The sequence below is a fragment of the Semicossyphus pulcher genome, unplaced genomic scaffold (genome assembly GCF_022749685.1).
Source record: "Semicossyphus pulcher isolate SPU_LCO1_2020_fin unplaced genomic scaffold, fSemPul1.0.p SCAF_1, whole genome shotgun sequence".
In the NCBI taxonomy this organism is placed as follows: domain Eukaryota; kingdom Metazoa; phylum Chordata; class Actinopteri; order Labriformes; family Labridae; genus Semicossyphus; species Semicossyphus pulcher.
The window spans coordinates 1,884,881-1,908,078 of record NW_027211603.1 but is presented as its reverse complement, the minus strand read 5'-3'; the positions used below and the strand labels follow the sequence as shown (position 1 = coordinate 1,908,078).

The following is a 23,198-nucleotide window of genomic DNA, read 5'->3' as shown; positions in this document are numbered from 1 at the left end:
GGATGCTTCTGGTTAAAAAAAGCATCTTCTTCTTTCATTGTCTCTGTAGGGATCCTTTATGTAAAGATGTCAGACACTTAGAACAACAATCTGAGCCTGTCAGTGGCATAAAACAACACGTTTTTAGTGGACAGATTTTAAATGACCTGAAAATAGGTTAAAAAAAAAAAAAAGCCCAGGTTCAAAAATCTTCCAGGATTTTCCACTAACATGTTTCAAAGTGATTTAACGACACATCAGCCTGTGCAAGAGCAGAAGATATTAGAATAACACCTTTAATATATTAGAATATTAGAATATATGTAGTATTTCTGCATTACTATAATGATGCATTAAGACTAATGAGTTCTATGGGACATATTTATACATATATATATACAGTACATACTCAGCACTGTTCCTCACCTTTGACCCCTGCGTGGAGGAGCACATTAGAGATCAGAAAACACACACACACATACACCTTCTATAGAAAAGCATTTAAAAATAATAATATTATAAAAGTGAAAAACACTTAAACTCCTGAAACTTGGGGATGGAAGTCGAACACGATCTGGTTGGATCTGGTTTGTTGGGTCGCCGTGCTTCAGAGGAAATGTCAGCGCTAAATTTAAAAGGCTGACAATGAACTGTTACTCATCCTGACTGTAAGACTCACCACGCACACACATGCACACACACACACACACAGATCTGGGTTTGTGTATTAACGCCTCCATCTGTAGCTCTGGTTGACAGCCAGCTCGACCGTCTATCGCTTTTCCTTTTCATTCAAAGACATCAAACACTCACAGCTCTCAGAGGCAGAACAAAGGCACAGTTATCATGTTAATAGGAGACGAAAAGAGCTGTGATGTTAATGGAAAACAACATTTTGGTCTTATTATGTCGGCATTTACTTTTCACTGCACGACTTTATAGCGAAGGTCTTCAGGTGTCCCTTTGATTCCATGTAATCTGTTCCTACAGTCAGGATGCAGCCGGCGTCTCTCTTTCTGAGTCAGCGTGCTCTGTAGTTTAGAAAAAAGGACAGAACTATAAAATCAACAATGACAGAAATGTAATGTTCCCACCCTGGATATAATAATGCTCGTTAGAATCTTTAATCAAGTTATAACAACATACGTCAGAGTAACGGCAGCAGAGCTCTGTCAAGCTCTCATGAGGCGTCTCAAAGGTAAAAGGCAGTTTTTTTCACATTTTGTACCCTGTAGTGTTAAGGACTTATGTCTAAGAGGGTCAAAGTTCAAAGTGCAATTTGAGAAAGCAGAAGGTCCCAGTTTCATGCATACTAAGTAAGGGCAACTGCAGTCTCTATTATAGTAAAAAAAAACAATTAAAATATCATTAGCCCTTAGAGGATGTTTTTGTATTGGATGCTGAGCTTCATATATGAGAGGGCAGATGACAGGAGGGATATTTGATCTATTTCACCAGTATAACCCGGGCTGCAACAGTTTCATACTAAGAGATACGACTTTGGTAAAGAATTAATAATAAGACAGTCGGAGGTCAAATCACAGCTGCTGCCGCTGGAACAATAACAGTAAGAAGAAGATGAAGAAGAAGAACAAGAAGAAGAAGAAGAAGAAGAAGAAGAAAGAAACTAAAGAAAATAAAAGGAAGAAGAAGAAGAAGAAAGAAACTAAAGAAAAACAAAAGGAAGAAGAAGAAGATGAAAATGAAGAAGAAGAAAGAAGGAGATTTAATTTACTGAAGGATGATTCATCATGTGACCTCTTTGTTTTCGTGTCATTAAACGTGAACACACTCTGAGTGAAGAACATGACTGACAGAAGACTACAGTTCCCATCATGCACCAGGGCAGAACACAGTGTTCTCCCACCCCGTTTCTCTTCTTCTCCTCCTCACACTCAACCAGATGATGTAATGCAGCTGCAGTGTGTGTGTGTGTGTGTGTGTGTGTGTGTGTGTGTGTGTGTGTGCTCTTGTTCTTGTATCGTTGTGAGCACCAGATTCACACCTTCAGACTAATGCTGCTGAGCAGGTTTTGTGGGATTGAGGCAGATTTTAGGTTTTTTATATTACTGCAATGTCTCTGTGTGTGTGTGTGTGTGTGTGTGTGTGTGTGTGTGTGTGTGTGTGTGTGTGTGTGTGTGTGGAGGTGGCAAGATGAGTGGGAGGCTGCAGCAGCAAGAAGAGAGAGAAACCTCCACATCCCAACTGATGATGTCACCCGCAGCCAATCAGCTGCGAGCTCTCAGAGCTCCACTGTCAGGGTGTGTGTGTGTGTGTGTGTGTGTGTGTGTGTGTGTGTGTGTGTGCCTTTGAAGTCACATCAGGTTAAGGATTCAGCAGAAACAGCGACACATCTGCAGCACAATGTTTTTCAAAGAGCTGCATGCGGCGTTGTTGCAGGGCAGAGCTGTTTACGATGGAGGAGAAGAGGAGGAGGAGAATAGAAATAGAATAACATAGAACCAGAGTCGAGACTGGAGATGTGAGATAAACACGGAGGGGTGGGGGTGGAGGTGGAGGGGGGGGATGCTGGGGTTCTGCGGGCTTCTTTCGAGGACAAACAGCAGCAGACTAACGGGAAGAGCTGACATCATCTCCGAGTGCGGACGATGATGTCACTGACAATGAGGTCACTGCACTGAGCTTGACGCAGTGATGTCATCAAAACGTGACCGAAGAGACAGAAAGGGAGAGGTAGAAGAAAGGAGGAGGCATGTCGTCAGATATTGAGTTTGAGGTGAGAGTGATCACAGACGTAAAGACGATCTGAGGTGTGTGTGTGTGATGATGTCACAGAAGAAGGAGATAGTGTTCAAACGTTTTAAATTGTGTATTTGCGCCGGAGAAAACATCATTTATAACGTGCCTTTTCTGCATTCTTCACCTCTTATCATTCAGATGAGGTTAAAACCTTTGTGCCCTGAGTTTAGACTCCCAGGCAGCGCTGCCTTTCACTGGCCATGCTGGAGTCTAAAACACACAACGAGCCAAAGGTTGTTCGTTTTACAGTCGTGCAGCCTGACACCAAAGGTTTAGTACATTTGTGTCCTTCTTCACAAACTTCCATGTGTGTGTTTACAAGGACTCTAACTGTGGGATTTTGTTGGATGTAAATGTTTTCTGTCTACCAGCCTGAGTTTCAGGATGTTTCAGCAAGCGGGGTCAAAGGTTAAAGGTAAAATGATTTTAAATTTGACTGCAGCAAGCAGCTCGTCTCCATGTAATCTTTGAATATTGGTAGAAATTAATGAAGTTCATTCATTTACTAATGTTCTTGATCCTTTGCACTGTACGGGAGCCCTAAGCGGACATGCATTTCATTCACTCCTTACTTATCTCGAGATAACAGCGCTGCACCACCGTAACGTCAGATGATCATAACTCGTATCCCCAGAGCTGCAAAAGCACCAAACAAACACAGAAACATGTATGAACGCTTCGGGCTTCCGTAGTACTATATATGTATTTTAATTCTCCTTTATTATAGAGGAGAAACAGGCAGACAGGAAACACAAGCGAGAGAGGAGGTTACCATGAAACAAAGGTCAGCTACTCCTGTTAGTACTTAACACTTGTACATACGCGTTACATTAAATACAAGGATTTTACATTGAAACCTGTAATTAGCTTACAATAAATTAAACGTAATGTGTACTCAGTCTTTACGGCTTGTTGGGGGCACCTCTTCACTTTTCAGATGTTACATGAGAAAGTTTCTCACATGGTTTGATTTAAATAACGGTTTTAGAAATAGATATAATATATTTAAATTGTTTCCCAAGAAAAGTAAACCACTAAAACTCTGTTCTTTCTTCACCCGGTGATCATCTGACACCATCGGATCCCTTTGATGTTAAGACTTCTGTACTTTTCCTTAAAGCTCCTGTGAGGAACTTTCAGTTTGTGTAGATTTTGGCGCCCCCTGTGGACAAAGCCGAGCCTCTTTTCTCTTTGCTGGTTTTGTCCTGTTCATGCTTTAGTGGTGTTTTTAACAAAAGATCTCCTCCTGCTTTCTGTAACAGTCACATGAATCACTCACTTTAAATGTTTGCCCTGGAAAATGTAAACAAAGGCAGCGTGCAGTTAATCGCTTCGTCTGACACCTGCCCCCCTGCCAGCTGCTTCAGGCATCACAATAACTATATAGAAATAATCAATCTTCCTCACAGGAGCTTTAAGTAGAGTTTTAACTGAAGTACTTTTTACTTTGTTGTACATCTGTGGACTTCTTCTATCGCTCTCTGCAGACCTCCAGAACCAGACTTATGCCTGCAAGATCGCTGCTTTGATTCCCAGGAAGGCAAAAAGAATCACTACAGCCGCAGTGTTTTCTTTTATCAGTTTACATTCAAAACCTCATCTACATTTTTTACCATTTTATCGTAAATTAAAATAATGCCCATCTTTTCCACACAGTGAGGTTAACAGGTAGGCCTACAGTATTTGGGGAAAAGAGAGCACAGCTATCAGACCGAGATTTGGTATGTTTTTTTCTTTGAGCCACAACATGCAGCGAGAAATTTGACATTGATGTAGCAGTTTGCCAGTTTAAACCAGTTAAAACCAGTTAGTGTGTGCGTGTTCATGTGTGTCCTGCTCAGCTCAGTATGAATGAGCAGCATGACTGACTCTCAGCCAGCCGTCGTGTGTTTTATTTGTGTCGGCGAGGCGTCGTGACTCTCAGCGTTCCTGTTTCTGCTCGTGTCTGCATCCCACTGAGGAGGAGGAGAGAGAGAGAGAAGAGAGAGAGAGAAGGAGAAGAGGGGAGGGGGAGGGAGTAAGGTGAGGGAGGGGCGAGCGAGCTGCAGGCAGAGGAGGAGAGCGAGAGAGAACAGACAACAGTGTGGGCTGAATGTCAGCGGAGGTGAGTCACTGATGCTGCAGGCGGAGGCTTCCAGAAACTCACCTGAGATACAGACAGACGGACAGTTGGACGGACGGACAGACAGACAAAAGGACAGACAGACAGACAGACAGTTGGACAGACAGACAGATGGACAGATGTACCACTGAAGCTTGATTCAAAATCAGCTGTCCCCATTTAAACTCCAGAAATGTTCTCTGAATCCGCAGCCTTCACAGAGCAGCAGACTGTGTGAGCAGAGTGAAGAAGCAGTGCTGCACAGGTCGCAGTCCAACTGCTTTCATACTTGTTGTTCCACAGATAATAGTTTGCACTAACTTGTAACCCCGACCATGACACTGGGATGGTGGAAGGTTAGGGTTTGTCGGGTGAGGTGGGATGTAGAGGGTTCATAGCACGGGAGCTGGCATGGAGGGGGATGACTCTGGGACGCCAGAGCTAACATTTGAGCCTCCCTGAGGTGTCATGGACCTAACTTGACGACACACGGGTGAAGGGAGGCGCCCACTTTATAACCCTGTTGATGTGCTGACTCTTGCTGCCCATCTGGGGGACTAGGAGGAGGTACAGCGTGCACCCTAGCCCGGCGGGGGTGGGTGCTAACCCCAGACAGGGCACATGACCCCGGCTCTGCCTTCCCCGTCTTCTTTCTAACACACCTCTCTCCTGTCTCTTCTGTCCTTCTCTCTATATTTTTCTCTTGTGTGTTTAACTCAAATGTGGGGGCCAGTAGACGCCAGGTGGTAGGACAGGTAGTATCAGCGTTGTCAATGCCTGGAGCTTGCATGAACGGAGCCTGGGTCTGTTGAAGTTGGCGCTGCTGCTTGGGTTGCGATGGTAGGTTAGGTTATTTATAAGTTGGGATGAGGGCACAAGGGGAGGGATTTCTTCACTGAGCACTTATCCTTCTCACGAGGGCACAAGTATCTTGTGTTTATCTACACTCTGAAGGCGGCGGTTTGTGCCGCTACACGTGCGTTGTTACTCTTATTTTAACATGACCTGTCAATGTTTTTTTCACATATAAAGGCCTTTTATTTTATTTTTTTCCAGAAGAGTGCCTTGTGTTTTTTTTACCTTTCTGAATTTCTGTGTTCCCCACCAAAGAGTTTGAAACTCCCGATCACTCCAGACTCTCTTTTTTTATTTCCACATACTTCCACATGTGCAAGTCAAACTCCTTTTTAGTTGCTGCTTTTCATCTCCTCGCGAAAAGCTGTGCAGGCCTCCATTCCCCCTCTCTGCAGATCTCTTTAGTGACTGTAACCTGATGTCCGTTTGAACACAGTAACAGGACAAGGTCAAAACCTTGTATGTGGCTGACCGCACCAGGTCAACGTGCGCTTCTGTGAGCAGTGTGTTACAAGGACTGTCCTTGTGAGGTCAATGACAACGTGTTTCAAAGCAGGTGCGCGCTGCAGAGGTAGGTGAGGACAGCGGACGAGCAACCCAGCCTACTCCCCGAACAAAGGCTCCAGAGCCATATAGACAGAGAGTTGCGACAGTGGAGGTCCAATGTGCTCCATGATCTGCCATCGCGATGTCGCAACTCTCTCTGTCTCTACCGCTGTGAAAGTACCGTCAGTCCGTCACATACAGACCCGTGTGTAGGGCTGACCCCGACGGTCAGCTAAAAATACCTGCTTACAATTAAAAGTCCTGCCAAGAATAATTAGGACAGGTAACTAAAATATTAAATGTACAAGAATGTCCCCTGTGACAGTTTTACTTTCATCATTAGATCATTCCTCGTGCGTTCACGTCAAAGTAGGATTTAACTGCTGTAGTTGGTCATGATGAAGCTCTTCGGTCTGCAGCCACTATGCTATACCTGCATCAACCTGTTTAAATGCTACGTGCAAAAGTCTTCGCTCATAGATTAACTAAAGCTGTCAGCTGGAAGTGTTTCACTTTAAGTGGAGCTGAAGTACAAAGTTGCATCAAAAGACTCAATTAAAGCAGAAGTGTTTAAGCTTCAGTGCAGCACTTGAGAAACTGTAGATGCACTTTTGAAAGAGGCGAGTGGAAAGTGAGTCAGCCGCTCTTCAGTCCGACCACGCTGCCGGATCTCAGCGCGCGCGTGTAGGCGAGGGAACAGAGCGTGTTGGCAGATGGTCGGCAGGCGGAGATTCTGAATCCATTCACAGAGCGCAGACATGAATGAAAGCTGCTCGAACACAACTCCAGCTTCTGTCAGCAGTGACAGATCAAAGCCACCCTGATCACTGCCACCAGAAACACAGAGAACAACCGCTGATGCTCTCTGATACAGCATGCTGGATTTAATAAAGCGGGTTAACTGTTTTACATTCAGAGAGCTCAGCCCGTCCTCAGTGAGTTTGTTGTGTTGATTAAAGATATACAATTTAAAGTCTTCCAGGCTGACATCAATATCAAACACCATTTATGAGGCTGCAGGCCTGATACATGAACTGTACTCCAGAGTTTGTTAGCTTGTGGTGGAAACAAGAACGTCAGTCTAAACTAAAACCACTTTTATTTTGCAGATCCTTTCAGCGCTTTCACAAACAAAAGTCAACCTTAATGTAAAACACAACAAGAGCAGAAGATTAGAGTCTTTTCTGATATAAAAATATAATTTTTTAAGGGAAGGAGCGACACTGAGGAGCAGCCAATCAGCTTCACTGGACGAGCAAAGCCACAGGGTCAGAGGTCACGTGATCGGACAGGAAGTTCAGCTCCAAGAGTCACGGATTGAAGAGCCTACTGCACCTCCACAGAGTCTGTTCCAGTCTGTATCCACCAGAGGGACACCTGTCTGAGGTTCTTTACTCCCCTCACCTACATTCTGTCACTGCTTCTCCTTCTGGCAGAGGTAAATATCAGGATACAAAGGCCGGGGTCAGAGGTCAGGGTCCCTCAGGCATCGCACACTTTTTGTTTCGGACCTGGACCACCTCCTTCCTCTCTGTCAAGAAGTTTCCAAAAGCGTCATTCTCTTTGCTCTCCTCCGTTGCTGCAAACAAACAAACAACAGTTATTAAGACTCATTTTTTACAGTGTACACTTGTGTGTTTTTTAGAGTGTGTTGGTTGGAGGTTTCATTCCTCACCTGTGTGGTCGATGTCGTCTGTGTCACTGTCCTCGCCCTCCTCCTCTTCCTCGTCAGGGTTCCCACGTGTCATGATGAGGTCACTGGGCCCGGCGATGTTAGCTTCCTCTGTGGACAGGAAGTCAACCAGACAAAAACTATTAAATACAGAACAAGTATCTTAGTGGCTGGAGCTTTCACTGCTAGACTTTAAGTTTTATATTTTATGTTTGAGTACGAGTCGGCTCTACCTGTAGCAGGTGTCTTCGTCATGTCGACAGCTCCCAGGTCCTTCCTCAGCCGCTCCATCTGCTCCTGCTGCTTCTTACTCTGAGCCTCGGCCTGATGGACAGGAGGTCAGTTAAAAACATGCAGACACGAGAGGCAGAAGAGAAGTAAAAAACAAACACACTCACCAGCTGTTTGCGGAGTCTTTCATATTCAGGGCGATATTCCCTGAGGAAGGAGGAAGAGTTTTTTACATTACACCACCTTTGAAAGTGATTAGATTAGATTTTATTAAGCGTGTTAGCTGATGTTAAAGCCACTGAAGCGATCCCACTGCAGGGCAGAAACCAACATCAAGAGAGACACTGTGAACCTTCACGCACGAGGCACAGCAGCGTAACTTCATTATTTAAATCTCCAGATCAGCGTCAGGGTCGGACAGGATCTGATGTTTATTAAGACCAAACCAAAATTTCAGTTAAACCTGTGTGTGTCCCTGTGCGAGTAACAGAAGGCAGAAGAGTGCGCGTGAACTCGCCTATGTATACCCATCTTACTCACGCACCTTTGACTGAGTCTCGTAGCTTCTCGTGTGTTATATTACATTTATGTGTTACAGTAATCCTAACTAAGGTTGGAGGGTGGTGACGAACACGGACTTGATTACTCTGGTGTGTCGCGAGTCTAAAAGGTTGAGAACCACCGGGTTAGAGAGTCACGCTGTCGTAACCTTGAGTTTCTGCTCATCACAGTAATACTAATATTTTCATATATGCAAAATATTATGATGATTTTTATTATAAATCTGCACATAATTTTAAAGCCTTGTTAATTTATGGTTACTGCATCAAATGCAATTCTGAAAAATGAGCATCACATTGTCCTAAAGCCCAAAGAGACGTCTTTAGATCGTTTCTTCCGTCTAACTAACCAAGTTCCAAACATAAAGACGTTCATCCAATCGTTACATTTAGGGGAGCCGGTTTAGATCAGCAGCTAAACCACGCGCCCCAGGGTTCAACTCCCATCCTCGGCCCTTCGCTGCGTGTCATCCCCACCCTCTCTTCCCCTGTCTCTGACTCTATCCACCGTCTCCTCTCAATAAACAATCTTAAAAACAAAATCTGTACATTTAAGAGGCTTGAACCAGTTAGTTCAATTAAACAAACTCACCTCTCATATTCCTGGGCGGCATCCTCCACCTGAACAAACAGCTCATCCAATCCACTTCCTGTCACTGCGGACACGCCCACAACCTGCAGGCACAGAGACAACGCCGTCAGACTGATCAGACCTGCTGAATGTGTGGGCTGTTTAAAGGCACTTTTAATATCCCAGAGTGATAGACAGGAAGACTTTTAATGGATCTTGATCTCATTATGCTGTGTTTAATATTGCCATTTATTCATTTACATATTTGTGTGAGGCACTTTGTATACAGATAAAGATGTGAATTCTTTTTGTGTTTAAATATTGGACACCTTCTCCAGGATTAATTGGTCTGAGTCGCCCTGTTCACTCGTCCTCTTACCCTAAGGTTTGTGTAGAACTCGTCCAGCACCAGACTCATGGAGCGCGTCAGGTTGCTCACGTACGAGGTCTCCTGGTTCAGAGCGTCCTGGAAAACCTCAAAGTCCTGCATCCACTCCACCGCGAAGCTGTGGTCGATGATGTCAGTCTGCACAAACGGCAACAACAAGAGAGAAAGCAGTCAGCAACACACGTAAACAATTCAACACAGCAAGAGCAGACAGGAAGTGACCTCACCTTGTTCATGGCCACGATGAAGGGCAGCTTGGTCTTGTAGAGAATACTGAAGGAGAGAGACATCAGCTGAGTTAAATGTGTCCCAGTTATATATGAAGAAATATCTGTGTAACACACGATAACACAGGTTTGAGTCTGTAGTGTCACAATGTCTGTTTGCACTGTTGTCTCACGTAGCATTTCAGAGGAGGAGCTGCTCACAGCTGGAAAAAACTTACTATGAGTGTTGCAGGAACAAAGTCACACAAATAACTATTAAACAACTGGACATACATTCACATATTTTGGGTTCTGAATGAATAAAAAGTACAAAGAGTTTTGAAATTGCTTTCAGTAGGCTGCTTCCTCTCGTCCCTTTCCCCCCCACAAACAACCACCAGAGTCCATTGACAAAAACAGTAATTTTACCTCGCAGACAGCAGGAGTTGCTGGTCTAACACTGCGACTCTAACATACAAGTGTTTATATGTTGTCACTTTAGTTTGAGAAGTTTGAATACAACACAAAATGTGTGTAACACACAACACACAGAAACAACTATCGAGCAACCAGCAACTCACCTGTTCTGTGACGTAAAATGACTCTTTTTGTCAATGGAGTCTGGTGTGTTTGAAGAGAGAGAACTGTTTCTAGTTACATAAATCATCTTCCTCTTAAACAAACAGGCCTGTCTCTGTAGGGATCCTTCCGTTGTCAGTGGCAAGAACTTTTAATGGACATACCTTAATGCCCACATTTGCCCCAAAGGATTATATTGCAGCCTACACATCCTGTTTAATGGCTTAAAAAATCTACTGAAGCAATACCAAAGACTTTTGTACCCGTCCATTAACAGGATTGGCTCCTTAGGTTTGTGACGTCTCAAACCTGCCAATCTGAAAACGTGTTGTTCAGCCTGTCCTTGGTACACTGCAGTTTAACAGCAGACAGGCCCAGCCATGGAGATGACTGCTCATGCTGATAGCACATGAAGAACACCACACGGAGATGTTTAAGGTTCAGGGTTAACACTGGATTTTCCCTGGAGGGGGTCTTTAAGAATTACCTTTAAATGTCTTGGTGCAGGACTTGTCTCATTTTTTCTGTATAAACTTTGAACATAATGTTCGAGGTTAGTATGCAGTGGAGAAGTCACACATCAGTTGTGTTCTCTATCTGTCAGCTCCCCCTGCTGGAAAGCTGAAGTCACTGCAGTCCCACAGCAAATACACACAATTAAAAAACATCAAAAGTAATGTGTTGCGCTCACTATTTGCATTTCATAAAAATATATATTTATTTTATAACTTTGTTTATAATTTGATTTTTTTTTTTTAAGTTTCGTCCCTGCCCTAATGATTCTTGAAAATCAGTGTAATTGCAGCGTCATTTTAAAACTTTCCTGAAAACACAAAAGAGTTTAATATTTACATTTCACTTCTATATTTCGCCCCTAAATGATCTTCACATGATTTTAATTGAACCTGTCTGATCAAATAACTGCTTATGTTTAACTCTGTCGTCAGTTTGTGATGTCGCGTTCAGAGGACGTCAGTTTTGTCGTTCGTCTCACACTAACAACACTGTGCTCCCCAAATATCAATAAAACAGACATTTCTTTGCACTGAGATTGATGGAGTCATAAATCAGTAGGTACCTGCAGGCGTAGAGCATGTTTGACATGAATGTGACAGGACTGACGCTGCGGGACGTGTCCATCACGTAGATCACGACGCAGGGGAAGGACGACGCCTGGAACACACACGTGGAGCATAAACCGACTGTGATGTAATCAATAGAAGACAAGCAAACAAAACACCGGAGCGCAGACCCACCAGAGCCTCTGTGATGATGGTGCCAGACGCCGACCAGGTGAAGACTTCAATCTGACCCGGGGTGTCAATCAGCACGTACCTGCAGAGGTTAAAGGTCATCAGACACAAACACAGGAGAGATGAAGCTCTGAGTGTATTTATTTGTTTGTTTGTTTGTTTTTTGTTTGTTGTAATTTAAATGTTCAAGCTTAACAGAACTCTGTGAATTCAAAGTCTAAAGTCCAATACTGTAAAGAAAGAAGTGGTAAGAGAGTCACAGGCTGATACTGACTTGTGATTCTGCTGCTTCTTCTCGATGAACTGCATCACCTGAACAACACAAACACAAACATGTCGTCACTATTTGTTCAGCCTGTAGTTTTTCATGATTTGAACAGAGGAGGACAGGAAGTATTAGCTGTGTCTCAATTCAGAAACGGCCATTGTCTAAAGCCCCATTCAGCCATTTGTCAACCCACCTAACCCTGTAATAATAACAGCCAGAACGACTTCCTGTTTCTGCTGGTTAAACATTTTACAAAGGAGGTGGAGTCAGACTGAGTCACCTGATCAAAGCGTGTCGCGAACAGGTTGAGTGATGTCACGATGCCCCCGTTTGGTCCGAGGCCGTACTGCTTCATCACCTCCTTGTAGTTCACCGTGTCCCTGATGTCTGGAGGAGAGATGACAGACAGACAGACTGAAGGCTACAGAGAGCAGGAGGGACAGAAAACACCGCCTGTCTGCTCCAACTCTGGCAAACGTAGGGGGATGTGCTGCAGTTACATGTGAGCTACCACTCGCTCCGTTTTTAACTGAACATTATAAAAGATAAGCTCTTTGTGTTTAGAAAAACGACGCTTTCTCACCGATGTTTGCAGGGAAGGGGACTTCGTGGACGGCGGGGTCCAGGTTGATGACATATGGAGGATCTTTAAGAGTGTGAAGATGAGCCGTCAGCCTCTGGAGGGAACGAGAACACACAGTTTAAAACAGAGATACTGTAACTAAAGGTTAAACGGCATGGTGATGTTTGTGTGATGGCTTGTGTTTATTTAAAGTTTTACAGTTTCATAGAGATGGTTAAACTTTTGGTGTTGCTATATTTTAAAACTGGGCCCTATTCTAACATATTTTATCGTCTCCAGTAGATGGCTTCAGCCAGCAGCCGCAAAACATGCTGTAATGGCTGTGACATAATCATTGCATCTAGAAGTGCTCATTTTTGGTCCCTGATAGACTCAAATTGTTATTCTAATACCCGACAACATTACAGAAGGAACACAACTGAGATCGACCTCGTTGTTCTTCAAAGCCAACAGACGCTAATGTCCAGATACAGTTATGTTACCTCACAGCACACGAGAGTCGCTTCTCAATATCTGCCTTGATTACATTAGTTAGTTAGTACATTAGTTATTGTGTGACTTTGGTGTTTTTAAATCGCAAGTTTGCCAAAATATTAGGATAACATTTAGTCTAAATCCCATTAAAAGATTTAAACCAACTACAGACCTATATTAGTACAGCTCTCAAAACTTTCTGACTTCCTGTCTGTGGCTCTCAGATCAAAGTCCAGAGGTCCTACCTTAATCTTTAAAAATACCTCATGAATATATAGGTTCATACTTAAAAAGGCTCAATCATTTTTCTAAAAATCAATCGAGCAGCAGGAAACAGTGCATTTGTTTGGGACTATTTTCAGCAGTGAATGAATCCACCTGTAAACACCTGTCATAAAGTGCCAGGTTCAAGAAGTCTGTCACACAAAAACATCCACTGAACCTGCAAATTATATTATTTATTCTAATTGTTAAGATACATCATGTTTTTATCATGTATATATAATTACTGCATGTATATATTTATACTGTTTATACTATTACATCCACCTGCATCATGAAGTTTCTTGACAGGTTAGAGCTACTAGCCTACAGAAGACAGCAAGCTAATATTAGCATTAGTTTAAGTATTAGCTGGAAAGGTAACAGCTTTCGGTGATCGAAAGCCAACATTTCAATTTTCTAACAAAAGAAGAACCAAGTTTTTTTAAACAGCCACATGAAGTTAACTTTTTTAGGCTGGCTACCAGGCTGAATAAGCTAACTCATGCGGCTAGCAACCGTTAGCCACACTCGCTAATTTTACCTGAACGAAGGTGGTTTTCCCGGACCCCGCCATGCCCAGCACAATCAGACACACGGGTTTGTCCCGGGCTCCAGCTCCCGCTGTCCCGCTGTCTTTCCCCGCTGCTGAACTCTCCTGATTCTCCATCGAAACCTCCTCAGCACCGGGACACTGCGCCGCATCTGCCATGATGTCTGATGTTGTGGAAACCTGCTGCCGTAAAGACGCTGGTACTGTCGTCAAATGTGGCAGTCAAAGAAGAAGGCAAAAGGAGCATGCGCAGTACATAACACTAACCGCCAGAGGGAGCCACTATTAGAAACAGAGGAAGAAGACGTTCTTAAGTCTTTTACTTCAGTTAAAGTAGTAATAATTGTCTAGATTAAGTCCTGAATTCAAATTTTAATTAAAGTTTAATTGTCATTTTATCAATAGAAGCTCAGAGGAAAACAAAATTATTTTTAAAATCAGCAAAAGTGAACAGTCAAACAATATATGTCCCGTTTATTATCTCTGGTGAAAACTACACAGTGTAGATCTATTAAACTTTAAATGTGATAGAGATTATTTCAACAGAATACTAAAAAACTGCATGTGGGGCTGTCCCATAATAAAGACAGTGAGAAACCCCTTACATTTTGGCCAAGTGAATTTCACTGATGGAATTGTTGGTTATATGTCTTTCTTTCATTCTTTCTGTCTTTCTTCAACAGTTACCTTGATGTTAAACATGTTTGCATTAACAAATTCCTTTAGCTAAGAATCAGTATTGTTCAAGGGAAAAGAGCAGCAGAGCAGGTGTGCAGTGTAAGTTAAAACTCTGTCTTTAGACACAGCATACCTCCCTTATTCATAGACATTATAAGATACGGTTAACTCTATTGATCCCCAACTTTGTGAATTTCATTTGCCACAGTTTCACAAGAAGGAAAAAAAAGATAAATTAAGTGATCAATAAAAATATAATAACAATAAAAAGACAATAATAAAACTATATAAGCTATGTTGGCCTTTATCTTTCACTTATACAGGTAGGACAGTGGTTGGATAATTGCACATATAATTGCAAAGCACACATGATGTGTAGCATTATACTATGATTTGGATTAAATATTGCCCCCCAGCAGTAAAAACACCCTTTAATAAAACAAACTATAAGAGCCGTGTTCCTCAGGGGTCATTTAACTGTTAATCTCATCCTGAAGTGTTTTCACAGCAAACACAGGAGATGTACATCTTGAACCTGTCCTCAGAGGCTCTGGAAGTTTCAGAGTTTCTGCCCCTGAACGCTCACTTTACCTCCCCGAAATTAAACTCCTGTGCTTTCCCGATGTACTGAAGCCCAAGTGAGAAAAATTAATTGGTTATCCCTTAACCAAGTCTGATCCAAATTGTTTTCTCTCTTGTGATAATGAGTTCAGGACGGGGGGAAAAACACTGTTTTACTAACAGTAAATTCAAAGAATTTTTTTTTGTTCTTGGATCAAATTTTTGTTACTTTTTATTTACCTGTGAAAACAGGTTAAAAAGATTTTTAAGGAGTTTTGCCTTTTAAAACGCTTTGTTGTAATATTTACTTTGGCCAGTAGAGGGTGCAATTCACACAACAGGCCAATGAAAGACGTCCCCAGGATTGTCTGCAGGTCTGAGACTCTTCAGAGATATCCTGTTTTCGTATCACAATAATTTGTTCCGAGACGTGATAATTTGTTGTTTTTTTCTCTCTTTTTTTTCATAAAGCTTTTTGCGACTGGTTTTAATAAACAAAATTAGGGGTGTAGAAAAAATATGCTGGCACTAAACGTGACAGGGACCGACCCAGCAGCGTACAGTCATTCAGGGATAAAGTGGAAGGGAACAGATAACCCCTCCAGGATTACGTGACCTCACTTTTCACTTTCATTATTTGAACATTAAAACTGACATGCACTGAGGGCATCAGACCTGGGTGTATATTTAATCTGACACTCAGTCTGAAGTTAAGGAAGACCAACGCACCTGTGGTGAGTCCTCTTTCTTTCTTTGAAAGGTTTTAGGAGAACAGCGAGCGACTTTAATTTGGTATTTGGGTGAGAAAGCGGATAAAGAAACTTCCATCTATTTTACTATAACCTCACATTGTGCAGTTGTATCATCGCAGATTGATAATGCACACTTAACAAACTAGTTTGACTGTTTTGCTTCCACTACACTAGACCATTATAAGTGTTACATATGATTACATATCCTTATACAGTTTTATAATTACAGCAGCAAAGGAACTATTGCAGTGATATAACATACTGTATTTATATCCATAACAATAGAGAGGGTTTGGCTTCACTTTCAGGGAGCTGTCATGTCGTCCATCTTTATATACAGCCTATGATTCAGATAATACTTGTCTTTTTTTGTGGCTGTTAGAGAACCCGTGGTACGTACGGAGGTCATCTGGTGTCGATCCACAACATACGGGAGCTGGACCAAGTGGTGTGCACCATGTTCAGAGTCGCCCCTGAAAGAGCTCCTCACTGGATCGGACTCAAGTTAACATTTGTAAGCAGCGAATCCTCCCTTCAACATAAAGCAGCTCACTGAGTGGATAGCTTCAAGATGTTGCTGTCACTCCGGTTAGACATAAAGTAAAATATATAACAAATTAAAAGAATAAAAATGTACACGTAGAGCTAAATACATCGTTGGCAAACTATTTACAATTAAGGCAGAAGGCAGGATTCTTTATACCTTCTGCTTTCGTCTCACAATAATAACTCTGGCCACTAGAGGTCGCATCCTTTCTATAGGTTCAGATGTGTATCGTTAAAAGCAGTTGCGTAGAAAACCTATTTTGGTGCAGAATATAAGTTGATAACTGTCTTAATGTATGTCACTTCAGTCTGCACCTGTTTGGACTAAAGACTAAAATAAGTTTGGGGTTTGCAGCTGGTTGGATGAAATAAAAACGCTGATGAAAGAAAAAATAACCTTTAACTCTTTTCAGAGCTTTTCTGCTTTTCTGCTTTGCGACTGGACTGACGGCACTCGACATGATTTCAGCCGCTTCGCTGACATGCAGCCAAACTTCTATCACACAGCAGAAGAATGTGTTGAGATCAGCTACAACTGTAAGTTACTGAAGGGAGGGAAGAAGAAGGGATGTGACATCAGACCATTGTGTTTGAGTATAAATGATTATTGGCTTAATTATCTGACATCATGGAGTAAAAACGGATATCTGAACCAAATGGCGTACTGGTCAATCCACTAATAAATGTTTTTAGGGAGAAATATGGATTTAAATTCAAATCTGTGCAGAAAGAACTTTTCTTTTATTTAGAGCAACAAACAAGTCCAAGGTAAATTAACCTAAAGAAAATAAATTCAAAACAACTGAAAAACCAGACGAGGTCAAAACCTCAGACGTGGCTGACCCAACAGGTCAATGTGCGCTTTTGTGGGCGATGTGCTACAAGGACTGTCCTTATGACAACGTGCTGTGACAACAAAGTATCCAGAGCCGTATAGAGAGATAGTCGCGACAGTGGAGGTCCAACATGCTCCATGATCCACCATTGCGATGTCAGAACTCTCTCTCTCTACGGCTCTGAAAGTACCGTCACTCACTCACTCAGTCTGTCAGTGAACAGACCCGTGTGTAGGACTGACCCTGGCAGTCAGCCAAAAAAAAAACCCAGCCTCACAGTTAGCTGCTACTAACAACTATCTCCTCCAGACAATGTCTGAGGGCTTTCCTCAAACCTCCCCGTACCCCCTCTCCCTACAAGCTTCCACTCTGCGGCTCGTGTGGAGGCTCCGCCACATTGAGTGTTGTCCCAAACCTCTGAGTGAGAAGTAGGAGTGAGATGTTTAACCCTCCACCAGCGAGTCTGCACAGATGCTGACTTACTGAGCAGGTGCGACGCTGTGTTGTGTTCGTCACGAGGTGAGAGACTTAAATTAAAGGTGAAATAATACACTGATGTCGAGTTCTTCAACATCAGATTGAAAAATATATTTACAAATAAGAAAAGCCACCGAGGAAGCTCCAAGTTTATTTTCCTCATAGTGATTTTCATGACTCTGCCTCTCTGTTTTATTATGAGTAACATGTAACCATGGTTACACATTTCCTGTCTTCACCGGAGTGAGGGGAGTTCGTCTCAAAGCTCGGCGCTGTGTTTAATCCCTTCACCTTAGAAAGGTGCTCCATTCAGCTGAGTGTGACGTCAAACAGAGTTCACTCCGCGACACAGTGGGAGTTGGTCTGGTTTGAGAAACCCTGAGTCACTCTTCAGCCTCTCCTGGCCCCACTCTGATTGGATCATAACATGAAACAGGAGTCAAACACAGAAAAATGAACTAAATTACAATATTTCAAAGTGAACAAAAAGTACTAAATAAACTGACAATATGACTGTAACACAAAACATGTTTACATTTCCTTGACTGATGACTCTCCTGGCTGCAGGAGCTGCAGTGTTGAAGTAGGCGAATAAGTGTTGAGGGAACCTTTCACACCCGTTTAGAGAGAAATAGATAAAGACGGGGACGCTTTAGGGTGTGGCAACCTGTGATTGACAGGTCCTTATTAAGGCGACCTGGAAAATGTCTTGTTGAGTGTTCAGTTGTACTCGGCTGTTAGTGTTGTCAGCTAATCAAGCTAGAGCTAGCTTTAGCTGTAACAGCTTTAGCCGTCTCTTACATTGCATCCATGCTTTCCTCACTTGGGTCTCTTCCTTGTCAGGCTTGGCACAAACAGGAGACAAAAATGCACAACTCAATACTTAGAGTTCAAGAAAAGTTTACTGGTCAAAGATCAGACAAAGGTACAAAAATCACTGGGCTCACACAAGGTACTGAGACAAACAGGCACTGAAGGAACACAGAGGCTAAATGCTCATGGGGTAATCAGGACAAGAGAGGACAGCTGGGGTGATTGAGGATTAGACACACCTGGGACCAAGACACTGACACTAAGGTTGGGAGGATGTTTATACAGTTGGAAGACACACGAGGGCAGCAGAGGAACTCTGAAACGAGAGGACATGTCAGTAACTAAAACAACATGAAACAAGAAATGATTGGAAACAAGAGTGGGACATGACGTTCCTGGCGTGTTAGTCACTCCCACCCGGGATGCATGGAGAGACGCAGTGAGGATCAAGGAGCAAGGAAACATCAATGAAGAGACTTGGGATGTACCTATAACGTTTGCTAACCGCTCGCTCCTCACCCGCTCCACCCTCTAGTCATTTAATCATTTACAGCTCCAAAAAACCAACATGGCGATTTCAAAAGGTCAAACAGCTCAAAACAGCAGTCGATAAACCGATTGGTGACGCCACTGTGGCTTCTTCTAAACAGTCTGTGGATGTAACCTTGAAAGTGGCACACACCTTGTTTGGTTCAAGTTTCCTGTTAAATCACAAAGTTAAAAAGGGTAATACAGAGGTGGATTTAAATAAAGTAAAACTTTGCTGTCAGCAGTCCATACATGCTCCTCTTGATCAGTTTGTAAGAAGTCAGCGTGAATACAAAACTCAAAAACAATGAATCGTTGTCTTCTTTAGTCCGGACCAAAAAGACAAACTCAAGGTGTGATGAGACCTTTAGAGTCAGCTGTACACTGACAATGACTTTAAACCTTTTATTCTTATCTGTTTTCCAGACTGGGGACAATGGAACGATTTAAACTGCGACGTTTCCCGAGGCTTCGTGTGTGCAGTGACAATCTGATGTACTCCAGATGATAAACGCCGCCGTTTCTTTCTGTGTTTTGGCAAATTTCTTATTACCAGAAGAGAGGCTGCGAGAGACCGAACATGCTTCTGTTGTTTCCAGAATAAACGGCGTGCTGGTGCCAAAAGTCCATGTTTATGTCTGGTCCATCACACAACACAGAGAACACAACCTCTACACAGACCTGGCGGCAGCAGGTGAAGATGTTGCGGTTCACCGCCAGTGAATATAAAAAAATCACTCATTCAAAATTTGACTTCAATCTGGTTCCCTTAAAGAGCAACTTGCAGGTTACATTTTTATTACATCAAGACTCAATGTGGTCTGAAAAAGGAGGTGGGAAAGGTTGATCCTTGATTTCATCTTATTTACAGACCTAACGGCACAAAGTTAGAGGAAAAGTTTTCAGTAAAGCTGCTAAAAACTCAACGTGCAGAAGTAGGCGAGGTGAGTCTGAGCCGTCGTGTTGTAATGTGTAGATATTATTTCGGTACTCTAAGGGTCCGATCAGCCCCGCGTTTTTCTGCTCTGAGCGCCTCGAGTTGAAAAAACTTCAATTCAAAGCAGAAAAGCGCGCGACGTCATGGGCGTTTTTTCTCATTGTCCAATCAGATTCAGGCTTCAACATAAAAGGCAGCCTGCAGAACGCGCTCTGCCTGATCGCGCCCTAACGTTGCATTTCACCAGTTCTTACGATGGTTCATTTTTGCGTTCGTGCCGGTTGCACAAATTCTAGCTTGACAGGACGTCGAGCCCACCGTTCTCGTGACAGGAAGAGGAGCAGGGCGAACTTTCGTGCCTGGGTGCGACTTCGGGACGGGACACACAAGCACCTATCAAACAAAGTATCACACACACACACCGCTGTGGCTCCTAAAACGTGGTACGGATTTACCGTTATAGAGGGCAATACGAAATACAACTGATACATGCTGACACTCGCCCATTAGTAACTGTAGTGATCAAGTATTAACGCTCCCACTTGCTACTACTCATGATTTGTTAAGGCCTTTGGTATGTGATAAACGTTACAGTGCTGTGATGTGAGCACAGCGTTCACCTATCACTCATCACGACACCTGCCCGGGTCTCCTCTGTTCTCGTCACACTGCAGCTCAGTGTCTCTCCTGGGGCCGTTATTTCTCCTCATCCTGGCCTGTTCCTCGTCTCTTTGATGCCTAACAGGCTCATAACTATCAGCCTTTGGTCCACTGGATGCATATGTATTGACTATTTCTTCGTCTGCAATGACAACACAGACATTTATGCGATGCGGACACATGTAATCTTTTTTTTAGTTTCTTTGATGTGTTTGATGCTTTTTGTTCAACCATCCAAGCTCCTTAAAAGTCCCTTTTTTCCCTGCATCATGCATCTCTCGATCCATAGTTATCATCCACGTCTTTGTCCTCTCTCTCCTTTCTTTCCTCCTGTCTGACTTCACCGTAAAGAGGCAGGAGCTGCATTTTTTATCCATTAACTTCATGCAATAAAAGGCTGGTGAAATGTCAGCGTGCAGAGTCAGAGCTGATGTAAAAGCTGACTCAGAGCCAGCGGAAATTTTTACCCAGACACAACATGGCTGTTGTTGTCGTGGTAACAGGACTGTATCGTATAAACACAACACTGAGCCCCCACAGCTGAACCGGACGCAGTCACTGGGTCAAATTCTCTGAACCTCTGCTTCCCTGCTCTGTGAGATCATCCCACCGGGGGCTCGTTAACCAGACTTTACACAACATTTATACCACGTTTACATGATGTCAGCCCGCAGAGCGAGAGAGGCCGCGCCATGAGCCGCTCGTGTGCAGGAGCAGTGTTGGGTAACATTACTTTTAAAAGAAAACCACCAGATTACTTTTGCGTTTCCGAAAATTAAACCTCCTTTACGACTCGTTACACGTGGGCTTATATCGTCGTGGAGCCTGCTGTAGGTCTACCTTTAAATGTTTTGACTCCACCAGCTAGTCTGGAACTCCGGTTTCATCACATCCCTGATGAATCAAGCCAACTGGATCCAGAGGGACACAAACTAGAGCTCTGGAAATGGAGAAACACAGCAGTGATGATCATAAACACCGTCAGTGATTGTTGGAGAATTTTCCCAAATATCTGGATTAAAACCTTCACTGCACCTTCCTCACATGCCGTCCACGTCCTCCTCCTCCTCCTCCCAGTGAGAGGAGTTTGCAGAAAATGCAAATTAATGCAGCGTGTCTTATTAAAATGCATCTGGTTAAAAAGAAAGGAAATATTCAGTGAGTGCTAATGCGCGGCATTATAATTTTAAAACTTCCCTTTGTAGTTGGTGTTTCATCAGGGCCGGGTGTGATGAAATGATTGTGACACCGTGTTAGCGATTCATGTGAAGATGAGAGGAAAGTGTGTGCAGACGCTTCAGATTCATTACAGGAACGTCAGAGCGCCTTTTTATCTGAGTCTCACTCAGAGTAACAGCTTCACGTGCTGCTGGAGAGCAACAAAACACGAACAACAGACTCAGGAGAAGATGAGAAGATTTCATACCTGCTTGATTCACTTCAGCTTCTTATACAAGGAGTCGTGTTATGATTGAATCCCGTTGATCGAGGCCTCTCTGATCCGGAGGCTTGCCAGAACTGTTGTGCAAATGTAAACAAACACTTCCTGCTTCACAATAAGAGTATTAAAAGTGCGAAGTTGCATGACGTAAAAGAAACTTACCTTCACCTTAACTTTGATGTAAGGCTGCACAATTAAAAGAATTGATTGACAGTGGTATTGGCGTTTAAAATGCCCAAATGGAGAGGTCTGGGCTTCACTTTTGGGGCAGCTGGCATGTCATGTGATGAGCGACTACCTTGAGTGGAAGAGTGAACGGTCGGTAGAAACTAAAGTCAAATATGTGGAACAGAAGACGAAGAGCTGGTCCCCCGAAACGGCTCGCCATCGCTTGTTTGGAGGTGTTTCAAGTTTAGGGCGAGTGATGTTACGAAGAAACAAGAATCCGCAAAGAGGTCGTGAAACCTGCGTCTTCATTTTAAGTCTTAGAGTTTGATGCAAAATGTGTCCATGAGCCTGAATGCAGCACAAAATGGAGCTGGAAGAACCCGAAGTGACACCTGCATAAAGCCTGTTTTGTCCAAACCTCTAAATTATTACGATAAGTTTAAATGTTCTAAAGTAAAGTACAAACTTGTGTAAATGCACTGTGTCATCTCAGCAGGGGAGGTTAGTATCAGCTGAGGTTCTGCGTTGGTTTCAGTCTCCAGACTCAATAATTCATGCTTACAGAGGAGCTCTGAATTATTGAACCGAGCAGTTAGTCCGACGATGACTCGCACTCTGAAGCTTCAGTTTCCTCTGATCGCAGAGGAGACGCCTGATCTCCAATCAGCTCCGCTCTGATTTTTCACAGCAGCTGATCTGAGCAGGAAACAGGCCCGGACATGTTTTATCAGCAGGATCATCTGATGATTCATTTATTAAAGTTGTAACAAAAAACAGCCGGATGACGGAGCTTTTACAGGGCGGACATTCTGACTTCTGGTAGCAAGAAAACGATGCAGGTGATGGAAAGTAACAAAGGACATTTGCTCAAGTTCTGCTGCTAAGGAGAAAATAGAGATACTTTATGTCTTTTATCTATATTACATTTTTTTGTCCTTATTTGACAAGATAGCGAAGATAC

At 43.1% G+C, this 23,198-nt stretch overlaps 1 protein-coding gene across 1 annotated transcript; it reads right to left on the bottom strand.

Annotated features, from left to right (window-relative positions):
- Positions 1 to 7,339: 7,339 nt before the first annotated feature.
- gpn1 (GPN-loop GTPase 1) lies at positions 7,340 to 14,007 on the bottom strand. Its single transcript, XM_069660862.1, has 13 exons — positions 13,832 to 14,007; positions 12,553 to 12,646; positions 12,250 to 12,356; positions 11,976 to 12,013; positions 11,705 to 11,783; positions 11,527 to 11,621; positions 9,891 to 9,936; positions 9,655 to 9,801; positions 9,297 to 9,379; positions 8,312 to 8,351; positions 8,147 to 8,237; positions 7,917 to 8,024; positions 7,340 to 7,820 (listed from the first exon to the last, which is right to left on the bottom strand). The coding sequence occupies exons 1-13, from the start codon at positions 13,997 to 13,999 to the stop codon at positions 7,714 to 7,716; spliced, it is 1,203 nt and encodes a 400-aa protein (XP_069516963.1). The 5' UTR covers positions 14,000 to 14,007; the 3' UTR covers positions 7,340 to 7,713.
- Positions 14,008 to 23,198: the final 9,191 nt, after the last annotated feature.

Coding starts and splice junctions, on each gene's coding strand:
- gpn1 (XM_069660862.1), bottom strand. CDS start 13,999: ATGGCAGATGCGGCGCAGTGTCCCGGTGCTGAGGAGGTTTCGATGGAG. Junction 12,014..12,249: donor TCGCGACACGCTTTGATCAG/GTGACTCAGTCT, acceptor TGTGTTGTTCAG/GTGATGCAGTTCATCGAGAA. Junction 11,622..11,704: donor CCATCATCACAGAGGCTCTG/GTGGGTCTGCGC, acceptor TGTGTGTTCCAG/GCGTCGTCCTTCCCCTGCGT.